Source organism: Lytechinus variegatus, chromosome 9 (assembly GCF_018143015.1).
Source record: "Lytechinus variegatus isolate NC3 chromosome 9, Lvar_3.0, whole genome shotgun sequence".
Classification (NCBI taxonomy): domain Eukaryota; kingdom Metazoa; phylum Echinodermata; class Echinoidea; order Temnopleuroida; family Toxopneustidae; genus Lytechinus; species Lytechinus variegatus.
The window spans coordinates 29,352,682-29,364,698 of record NC_054748.1 but is presented as its reverse complement, the minus strand read 5'-3'; the positions used below and the strand labels follow the sequence as shown (position 1 = coordinate 29,364,698).

The 12,017-nt window shown below is 37.4% G+C and overlaps 1 protein-coding gene across 1 annotated transcript; it reads left to right on the top strand.

Annotated features, from left to right (window-relative positions):
- The first annotated feature begins 459 nt into the window (after window positions 1-459).
- Window positions 460-10,897, top strand: LOC121421933 (glycerol-3-phosphate phosphatase-like). Its single transcript, XM_041616732.1, has 8 exons — window positions 460-595; window positions 3,497-3,564; window positions 5,859-5,951; window positions 6,512-6,652; window positions 7,169-7,231; window positions 8,683-8,833; window positions 9,353-9,452; window positions 10,202-10,897. The coding sequence occupies exons 1-8, from the start codon at window positions 511-513 to the stop codon at window positions 10,422-10,424; spliced, it is 924 nt and encodes a 307-aa protein (XP_041472666.1). The 5' UTR covers window positions 460-510; the 3' UTR covers window positions 10,425-10,897.
- The last annotated feature ends 1,120 nt before the right edge of the window (window positions 10,898-12,017 follow it).

Here is a 12,017-nt window from a genome sequence, read left to right as displayed (position 1 = left end):
GTATTTGAAGGCCTATAGGCCTACTTCTCAGGCAGTTATCAGATGGTCGGGGATGGGGGCCGGGTATATAGGCAATACGAATGAGATTCATTAATTCGCACTTCCTAGTATTCTTTTTCCTTTGTTTCTTTCTCGATCCCCCGCGCAGACCCGCCGGGGACCCGCCCTTTTTCTTTTTTTTTTCTTTCTCTTCTAAGTTGAGGTCTTTTCAGTGTCATGCCTACCCCCCCCCCCCCCCGGTGCTTACCAGACCCAGGTATACGGGAGGCCTATAGGCCTACTGATTAATTTCTTTCTTCAGAATTAAAATTCAAATCCATATTCTGAAAGTTCTTTTATCTATTACTTTTCTTGTAACTTTCACTGAGTGCGAATCAGCTGCGACCGCTCCTAGTAGAACCCCCCCCCCCCCCCCCCGCCCCTTCGCTTTGCCGCGCGCTGCGCAATCGAGCTGATTACGCAATTTGTACCCAGCCTGGCCCCAGCTGATGTGATGCGAAATATTTGAGAATGATGGCCACCTGCCGAAAATTAACGAAACAGTTAATGAAGGAATTACTGGATTCTGTCGATACCATTCTTCTAGATTGTGATGGTGAGGTATAGAATAAATAACATTAAGGTTAAGGAAGGCAAATATGTTGAATTCCGCACGAAATTCTGATCATTTATCATGTAGCAGCCCCACCCATTCAGTTTCGCGCTGGGTAATTTTTTTTTGCGTTTTTGTGCATGTATTAAATGGACACTGCTCTGATTTTAGAAGCTTATATGTGCATTAAAAGAAGATGAAGGGAAAGGATAAGAGGAAGAGGGTGAAGAGAGAATAAGAAGCTGGAAGAAGGAGGAGGAAATGGCCTTTGAGAGGAGGCAGCATAGAGTTACCTCGGGCAAAGTTCGTGCAGGCTCCACTCCACTACCGCTACACACTCATTCAATGAACAACAAGGTTATGATGACTCATTCAATGAACAAGGTTATGATATAACCTTGTTCTCACTTATATCTCCATGTGTGGCAAAATAAGGGTGGCAATGTTTGGCTTATTTTCTCTTTTTCTTTGGGGCAAATGCTTGATTTTTTTACACTGACAGTTTCCATTACACCTATTATTCATACAACTTGACTTTTATTTAAATTTGATTCATTAAATTATTTTTTTCTTAATCAAAAAATGAAAATTTTCTTGCCATATTACTTTCCACCAATAGAGGGCGTACAAAAAAAATATGCCCAAAATTCAAGTTTTTGAGCGCTCTGGTGAATACAAAAATTATTCCCGAGTTACTAATGAAAAATAAATTGCATTTGTATGGAAATTAGTAATTTTGGTCACAAAAGTCATATTTTAATGATTTTTTAAAGTGTGTGCTCTGTACAGCATTGGCATACCATAGTCCTACCTGTAGATTCCCCACAGGCAGGGTGGTAGCAGTGAACAAGTGCCACTACATAGTCTTGAGGACGCAACGGTGATGTTGATATAATGAAATATATTTCATTATATCAAATGTCATCATCGTTGCGTCCTCAAGACTAACCGCTACTCTAGCCTGGAGGCTTCTGGGGAGTAAAAGTCATCTACTATACGTAGGCTTACTCCCCATGAAGTCTGGTACGGTAAAGCATTGGCACACACGCAGGCAAGTATTTGGAGACAACAGTGTTGCTCCAAAATACTTGATTTGTTTAACTTGCTTATCACACAATTTTGTAAATTGAATAGAAGTTCAATCCCCCCAGTAGGCATTTATAAAATTATTTTTGCACGAAAAGTAATACAAATATTATTAAAACTCATGTAAGAAGATGAGCAGATACTCACCGATGATCTTGTCGCCATATTTCTGTCTTTGTTCGTAGCCTATGAGCAGTGCCAATTTTCAAAAAAAATCTTCAACCGGCCGTTGAATATCGTAAATTGTAAAATACTTGCATTAGCCAATAAATATTTCTTGGCAAATGCAAGTATTTTACAATTCCTTCAGGATTGAAGGAGGAAGTCAATGAAGCTTGAAGAAGAGGAGGAGTAGATTTGAGTAGGAGGATTGATCATGTTGATCTGAAGATGAAGGAAGAGTAACCTTAGGAGTAGGACTAAGAAGGAAAGGGTCACCTTAAAGGGATGGTCCAGCCGGGCTGAAAGTATTTATAGCTTAATAAATAGAGTAGAATTCGCTGAGCAAAATGCCGAAAATTTCATCAAAATCGGATAACCAATAGCAAAGTTATTGAATTGTAAAGTTTAGCAATGTTTTGTGAATACAGTCATCATGAATATTCATTAGGTGGGCTGATGATGTCACATCCCCACTTGTTCTTTTGTATTTTATTATATGAAATTAGGTTCATTCAATTTTTTTCCTCCAAGAACTAGAAAAACTGGATTGACAACTGATTAGTGCATTGGATATTTATTGCTGCAACTTATTTCATTATAAGGGGGACATATTATTCACACAAGTATGAGTTAACAAAAAAAAGATGATTTTATGTAATAACATAAGAAAACAGAAAGTGGAGATGTGACATCATCAGCCCACCTAATGAATATTCATGACGACTGTTTTCACAAAATATTGCTAAACTTTAATCTTCAATAACTTAATTATTTGTTATCCGATTTTGATGAAATTCTAAGCATTTTGCTCAGTGAATTTTACTCTATGTATTAAGATATAAATATTTTCAGCCCGGACCATCCCTTTAATCTTAGTATTTAAATGACAATATCATTTATATTAAGAGCTCAGACATTGGAGCATCTCAGATTATTTTAATTATTTGCCAGCCTTAAGCTTTAAGTTAAATTCTTTTATCTTTAGGGCAATACCAAATTTTTTATATACTACAAGTTTTTACATAACATCACATTTGTATGTTGTTAGGACAATTATAAATCTCCAAGATCCATTAATGGGAGGGGCATAGAGACCAATCAAAAGAGAGGTAAAGTTAAAAGACCAGCAAGGAACCTTGACTTGGCATGAGATCACCAGATTTTGTGTATAATGCTGGGGGGGGGCTACTTCCATTGACGTGTGGATACCATGCGTGACCATGGGGTCTCGAAAAGCACCCTAAACACGTATATTCCATATTCTGAAAATGCACCCCTGAACAAGTATTGGCGTGTGAAAACCTACCCTTAACAAATATTAGAAACAAAACGATACCCTTGGTGAGTATTCCCTGAATTGAACAGGTACAGCGATATTTTACATGTAGTTATGCCGCGGACGTACTTGGCCGTCGGTTTTACCTTTATTACATCATTGGGTATATGGCCCAACCTCCCACATCTCACGCAAATCGGACTCAACACATAGAGTTGACGGTGTAAAAAGTACATCCTTAATAAAACATTTTAGTCTTTTTATACCATGAGAAAGATTTGGAGTAGAGCAAGGGTCCGGAAAAGTGGAGTCCAGACCAACTGCTTCCCTGGCCTTCAATGGGCTTCAATTAATTTAAGCCCTGATTTTTGTATTTTCAGGAGTTCTTTGGCATTCTACAACCCCTGTCCCTGGTGCTGTGGAAACGATTAATAAACTCAGATCAATGGTGAGTGTAGAGGTCATGGTTTCAATCCTTGGCCAGTCCTTAAAGGTCAAGTCCACCCAGGAAAATGCTGACTTCTTAAAATAAACAGAGAAAAATCAAACTAGCATAGTGCTGAAAATTTCATCAAAATAGGATGTAAAATAAGAAAGTTGTGACATAAGTTTGTGAAATAAGTTTCCCTTATTTTTCCAAAACAGTGATATGCACAACTAGGAGAGTCAGTCGATGATGTCCACTCACTATTTCTTTTGTTTTTTATTGTTTGAATCATACAATATTTCATTTTTTATAGATTTGACAATAAAGACCAACTTGACTGAACCATATAGTATTAAACAATGCTAATTCCACACATTCAGTGAGGAATTAATCGTTGTATCACTTGACAATGAGGAGAAAATTAGAAAATTTCATATAATAAAATACAAAAGAAAATAGTGAGTGGATGATGTCATAGGCTCCTCATTTGCATACCAGCCAGCATGTGCCTATAACTGTTTTGTGAAATTAAGCAAAACTTTAAAATGTCATAACTTTCCTATTTTACATCCAATTTTGATGAAATTTTAAGTGTTCTGCTTGTTGGATTTTTCTCTTTTTATTTAAATCGACTTTTTGTTCAGGTGGACTTGTCCTTTGACTAAGACTTTGAAATAGGAGCTTCTGATTTCTTGTGAGAATGGAGAAGGGTAATAATAACATTTCATGCTATGTATGGCCTGCCGGAAGAAAATCTTACAGCTGAAGTGGCTACAGCTACATTGGGTAAACAAAGAGTTATTATTTTATCATTATTATTCCTCTAAACATGATCAAGTCCGTATTTTTTCTCAAATAACTTTGCTCTAGCAAAAAGCACCAAGTAGTTTCAAGTGCAACTAGGAACTTTACACTACTAACGTCCGAGAGTCTTATCAATCTGGTTGTACCCAAGATAGCTGCCTTCTGAATGTCGTTCATCCGAAGGCGAGGAGAGATCTTGGTTATTATTATTATTGTTGTTATTATCATTATTTTTTTTTCATTATTGTTATCATTATTGTTGTTATTATCATTATTACTACTGTAAGAAAGTTATCTCTTTATTGTGGCATTGTGTAGAGATCTACAGAGTTTTCGGAAGTGACAGGTTAACCCATTGTCTACTGGAACCTACAAATCCTCTCCATTTAGGAATCACACAAACTTCCGTAGTCAACAGATAAACCCATTGGCCCTTATTCTGAACTCGGGTTTAAAATTGTGGTCTAACTATGGAGAGCCAATTGGGGCACAAATCCCTAACATTCACATCAAATTTATTAACTCATATTACACCCAATTTGTCTGGGATTGATAAATGAAGTATTTTGAAGTATTTGTCATCATTATGAAAGCAAAAGGAAACAAAAAAGTATTTTAAAAAAATATGCAATTTAAACAGAATTTTTGGCTTCCCATAATTTTAGCACAGACTTAGACCATGGTCTGAGTCAAACCTGACTTCAGAATATGGGCCATTGCCTACAGGAACCAGGTAATCACTGTAGAAAGTCTGTAGGAATCACAGAGTGAAGAAGATAGCAGGTTGACCCATTGTCTAATGGAACTGATGATGATGATGAAAATGAGGAATATGGTGATGATGGCCATGATGATGATATTACGTTTCTGTTCAAAGTTTATTGGGTGCCTTTTTATAAAGCTGTTCTTAAGAGGGACTTTAAGAATGACTGGTCGCACTAAACCATTGCCAATGTCAAGGCTACACACTAACTTTTTTTCGTGGTGGCCCGACAGAGTCACCAAATCATCAATTTCCTATTCTGGGTGGCCCTTAAACAATAGAAACATTACAATTCATCAAAACTTTGGTAGCCCGACTGGGCCACCAAGTGTGGGCTTACAGAATTTTGGTGGCCCGACTCTCATTTTTGGTTGCCTCGGGCCACTGCCAATGTATAAACCATTTACCACAAGAAAGGATCACCAGTCATTCTTATAATAATAACGATAATAATAATAATAATACATAAGATTTATATAGCATTTTTTCCATTTTGATTAAATGCTCAAGGCGCTTAGAAGAGAGCAAAACAAAAAAGTTGAGAGAAGTACAAGAAAGGGTAAATTACAAATGAGGAAAAATGTCTGTCTTCCAACCTAGTACCGGGTGGTGTCGGTCTTCATGTGGCTCTTATAGTCGCTCTTAACTTATGAACAACTTTATGAAACACCAACAAGGTGTTACATGTTCAGTGGGCAAAGATATATTTTCCATTCAAATCAAAGTGTGTAACTCTTCTTTCCTTCAGGGCAAGCAACCGATTTTCGTTACAAACAACAGCACGAAATCAAGGGTTCAGTACCAGGAGAAATTCACAAAAATGGGATTTGTGGTATCTAAGGTAAGTTTGAATATGTGGCGCTGGTTATATTCTGGTCTGGAAGCAATTCATGAAGAGAATAGATTTTTTTACTGACTTTTTTAAGCTACCAAAATCCTTGTATCTGATTGCTCCAGAGCAAGTTTGTCAGCAAAAACACAGAAAAGTTGTATTATGAAACTACACAAAAAGAGTGTTGAAGGTGCAAGTCTCTTTTGACATTGCTCTGAGCATTTCTCATTTAGATTTTCTTCTGTGGAATTCTTATTTTCATGATTGTTTTAACCCTTTTAGAAGCATCATTGCTGCAATATGTTTTTCTTGTAACAACCAAAACAACTATTCAAGATGTATTAGATGAGGGGAGAAATATTACAAGAAATTTTTTTTTCAAAAATGTTTCATAAAAGTTTAGATTCAAGTTCACCTCTAGAAAACATATATTTTAATTAATAGACCAAAATCAAACAAGTAAAATAGCATAATGGGATTTATCATTAAAAGTTATCACATTATAAAATCTATTATCCAATTTTATTTAGTTATTGTGTGTGACACACATTTGATGTTGATATTCTTAGGATGAGATCTTCGGTACGGCGTACTGTGCAGCTCTCTATCTGAAGTACAAACTCCATTTCAGCGGCAAGGTTTATCTGATGGGAATGACAGGATTGGAAGAGGAGATGAAGGAACATGGTATTGAGTACATCGGAACAGGGGTGAGTAATTACGTTTTAGGCACCGTTTAACTACATTTACCACTCTATACCACCCAGGTATAGTAAATGTGTACCCATTAGGAAGAAATCCTTGAATGCATGAGCAAGCAGTCAGAGTTGTGCTAAAGCTGGGGTTATAATGTAGTATGCAGTGTTTAGAAACAATGTAAAGCGCGATATGAATGTTGCATATTATTATTATTGATATATGTGTATATAAAAAACAATGTAGGTCCTATCACAGAATCCTGAGGAACACCACAAACAATAAATGAAAAGCAAGATGTTACCCTGTTGTGTTGAACATATTGAAGTCAACTAAAATATGTATTTGCAAAACCAATCCAGTCATGTGATAACTCAGTCTATGGGAAATGTGTACTATACTGGAATAAAATAATGTTCAATGAATCAAAGACTCTTAAATGTCATCAAAAGTAGTATTGAATTCAATTTCTCATCTTTCTCCCTCTTCAACCATGTTTTACATTTCTACTTTCAATGTTTCTCCAATAGCCAGATGATGTGGAAGGTCAAATTCTAGAACATCGAGCTGACAACATAGTTCTGGATCCAGATGTAAGTAAAAGTTTGTTTCATATGTGATGATTTGATGTGTCCCAACAAAAGAAAAGCAGGATTCTCTGCTTTTTTTCAAACATAAGCTTTTATGATTTATGGTATTTAAAATTGATACATGATAATTTCTGACATGCCTCAGTATTTTTTGTTTTCAATTTGTCATGCATGAATGATTGCTAAGTTCTGAAATAAAGGAAGAGATTTAATTCTGATAATTAGTGTTAAATCCATGATGAAAACATAATCTATTGTTGTTACATCTATCTATGAAAAGGGGTTCCTTTTTTTCTGGGACACACTCTATAGATATGTCCACTGGCTTAAAAACCTGGGGGTGTTCTACTTAGAATTAAGTGTGACTTAGAGCCACACTTAAATTCCCTGTTGCATGCCGTAAAGAAGGCATCACCACATTGGTCGAATCACTCGCTGAGAGGCCATGCACAACTGCATAGTAACCCTTTGTGTGCTGGTGATGTAATCTTTGCACATTCGTACAATTAAATTCAACAATAGTAATAATTCAATTTCTCCCCTACACACAAATCAGATGAGCTAATAAAAGGCAATGGTACAATATAGATATCCTGAATTAAAGAAAATAACATGGAAACAATTGTCATTATCCCCCCGCAATTAATTCGATGTGCAAAGAGTCCATGAGATTGGATAACATGTGCCCATCAGCATTTAAGCATGACTTTAAGTTGTACTTTAATTCTTTGTGAAACACCCCCTTGAATACGATGTAAGGCAAGAATAAGCTTAGCTGTAAGCATGAGGCAGTGGGGGATCGGGGGGAGGAGGGGAGGGCACATCTGGCCCATTACCCCCCCCCCCCCCTTTGGAGCCATAGTCAAGATTTTTAATGTAAATATGCCGTTGTTCACTCAAGTGTGCCCACTCTTTTGAAAGTTACAGCATGTATTTTTAATGGCAATATGTTGTTCAGACACTAGTGATAACCTTTTTTGGGGAGGGGGTTGCTTCTCAAACTTTTCATGGACGAAATGACCTTTTTCTCATTTATTTGACCATTTAAAATCAACATAGTACATGAACATCATAACATATGTATCATACAAATCATCCATTAACAAACAAAATCATAATTCAAAAATGGCCAGGACACCAAAAAAGCAAAACTGCTTATAAACTGGGCCCTTCCATTTTTTGGGCACCCCCCCTTTTTTTTTGCATGTCCACCCCTGGCATGAGGTGTAGTCGGGGGGGGGGGGGGGGGGGGTTTCATGAAAGGACTTGTCGGACGTTTTATCCGACAAGTCCCATTTTATCCGACAGTTACCATTGGAACAGTGCCTCTCAGCCAATCAAAATCATGGAAAGATGTCAGATCTGACAACTTGTCCGATGCAAGTATTGATGAAGCGCTCCCCTGATCTAACTCTTTGTGAAACACTCCCTCTGGTGGTCCTTGTATTTTTCAGGTCAGTGGTGTTGTAGTAGGGTTCGATCAGTACTTCAGTTTTATGAAGCTCCTCAAGGCTGCTTCCTACCTGAGCAGACCTAACTCGGTGTTCATCGGTACCAACGTGGATCAACAATTCCCGCTCAGGAACTCGGATATCGTCATGCCTGGTAACTGCTCTTGATTTCATTCATTTCTTCGTCATATCCCCCTGTACACCCTTTGATGGCACTACAGGGGCAGGGTGATTGCTTTAAAACGAAAAGAAAAAGAATAAGGGGAAAATGGAAGTGGGTGATTGTATTGAAAAATAAGAATTGATGGGGAGAGAAAATGGAAAAAAAACGAAGATGGAAGATTATGAAAGTGAGATCCAGAGCTGCCAAGTAGTACTGATTTTCTGTATTTAATACTGAAAATAGAGGATACTGATGGTTTCATGCAAAATACTGATTTCTGAAGTTTCAGTTTATGTGTTGTCCTATGGTATTCCTGTGAAAATACGAATTTCCTCATCAAAATACAGATTTTCAGCCTTGAAAATACTGACATGTTCTTGTTCAGGTTGGCAGGAATGGATATCTGTGTCATATCACTCTCAGGCCTAAAAGAATTATTTTGCTTTTACCGTACAGTGACTAGTGGATTTTAACTGTGTTTTTCCCCCTCAATGCCTTTTCAAAACCCAGGCACAGGCTCCCTCGTGCGACCTGTAGAAGTTGCTGCAAACAGGACAGCAACAGTTCTTGGCAAACCTAGCAAATTTATGTTCGATTGTATCCAAGAAAAGTAAGTTTATATCAGGGCTTAGAATATTTCCTTTTCTTTTTTCTTAAATCATTAGTTCTGTAACAGTGTGAGCCAAGATTAAGTGTAGTACTTTAATTTTTGTTTGTCCTTGTGTTTTGCTGGATTAAGGTGTGATATTCCCCTAGATTTGAATATATATATATTCAGAAATGTTTTCCTGGGGGGCAGGATGCATACAAATTTTTGAAGGAACTCGAATGTCTCAAAAGCACGGGAGCAAAGCAACCGAGCTTCTCATTGGGGCAATTTTGCATTTTCTAAATAAGAATTGAACGATTTCATGCGTACTTTTGGCGAAGTTTCAATAGATATAACTTTAATAAAATGGTTGATAAAGAAAATCATACCATGCGAGAAAAGGTGCATTTTTTTTCTTTCTATTTTAATATCTGGTAACATGTGTATTCCTGCTTTCTGGATCTATGGGTATGGCCAAAAATGTCTCGCAAAAGGGATAATACCTCTATGGGTTAAAGACACATCTGAAGCGAAATGTGAAATTGACAAGTAATATACCAATGGAAAGCTTATAAGCTACAAAGCCAATTGTAAGGACAAGCCTCCTGACACAATATTATCAAATCAGGCCAATGAGGGACACTGTAAATTCTAAATATAAACCCCTAAAAATTTTCTCAAGCAAATTTCCTGTACATTCACCTAAGCAAGCACTGAATACTCATAAAACTTAATTATTTCTAACATCCCATCCAATATCCTCTCTTTAGATTTAACGTGAACCCTGACCGGACAGTGATGATCGGTGATCGTCTGAACACAGATATCCTCTTAGGTAAGAACTGTGGATTGAAAACCTTGGCCGTCTTGACTGGAATCACGAGTGAAGAAGAGATCCTGGCCTTCCAAGGTAGCGAAAAGGAAGAGGAAAGAGAACTGGTTCCAGACCTTTATATCGAGTCGATAGGGCATTTAGGCAAGCTTTTGGACTAGGTGTTTGTGTTTAAGTAGACATTTTGTAGTAGAGTAAAAGCTATTTATGAAGACCTCCAAGAGGTGAGAAAATTGATCTATAGCCTATAGACAGTTGTTGAAAGAGAGGAGATCAGTGAAAGATGGGAGATCGAATTGGTACCAGGTATTTACTCTGTATATCGAGTCGGCATTTAGGCAAGTTTCTGGACTAGGTATTTGGGTTTAACTAGATATTTTGTAGTAGAGTAAGAGCTGTTTATGAAGACCTTTAAAAGGTGAGAAATTTTTACCAAAAAGACAATTGATGAAAGATTGACATTGATTGGTCACATATTTATATTGAATCCTTTGTCACTTTAGGCAAGATTTTGGAATACTAGTAGGTGTTTGGGTCTCTTACATGTATATTAGACTTGATTTTTCTTATGCAATGTGTGAAAGCTTTTGGACTATTTTGCTCGTCCATTGCCTTGGTAAGCTTTTTGAAGTACAGTACAGTCCGACCTCTCTTATCCGGCCTCCCCTTATCCGGATCTCTCTATTATCCGGACGCACACTTGCCGAGATTTTTTTTTTTTTTAAAATCTAGTACAGGTACGTGAGGAAATGAGATTTCAATCTAAACTCAATCCTATACATAAACCCACACTGATTACATATATTTCCCAACATATTCACACTACACCAAACATATTTTTCATGAAAATATCTCACCCAAATCACCAAAAGAACTTTAGGAATGATAATTTCCAGTAAATCAGGGTGCAGCGCAAACATTTCATCACGTTTCTCTTTTTGATTCGCGGGAAAAACAACACATGTCTTGCTAGCTAACTTTAGGCCTCAATACGGACAGCGCCATCTATCATGTTTGAGCCTACAGTCAGTGGAACAATGGCTGACATTGCGAAGCTGCGATACCCGCCGCGATGATCTAATTTTAAAACTTGGTTTCATCGAGTCATTCACTTTCTTTCGAAGTATGCTCGATGTATACCTCAGTCATTTTAGCAGGTAAATTATCCAAGAGTTTTGGCCATCGATCGATTTCATTTCAATAAAAAACACTGCCTATAATTTGCACTGACTCTGCAGTGAATATTGTCTTTACCGTACGCCCACTACAATAGTGCAGTGTAGCTACCGCCGGTGGCCTGGGGAGGCAGCCGGCAACGCAGCTGCGTGTATTTAATATTGGGTCTCCCAGATCCGGATAAATCCCTTATCCGGATTGGTGCTGGTCCCAACGTGTCCGGATAAGAGAGGTCGGACTGTAATTGCAATTTATGAAGACCTCTTAAAGAGGTAAAAAATGTCATCACAGACAGTAGGTGGAATCAAATTTGTACTAGATTTTTTATGTTGAGTCCATAGGAAATTTTGGCAAGCTTTTGGACTAGATCTGTAAGTCTTGGTAGACTTTTCTTAGTATAGTTATGTGAGAAAATGCGATCTATATAGACTTTTGATGAAAGGCAAAAGTGAATTGGTACCAGGAGAGTGGTACATCAATACTAATTGACTGATAGGTCATCAAATCCGACAACTCTCCTTGATTCTGATTGGCTGAGTAGCACAGCTGTCTGACTGATACCGAGGTAACAGATTTTT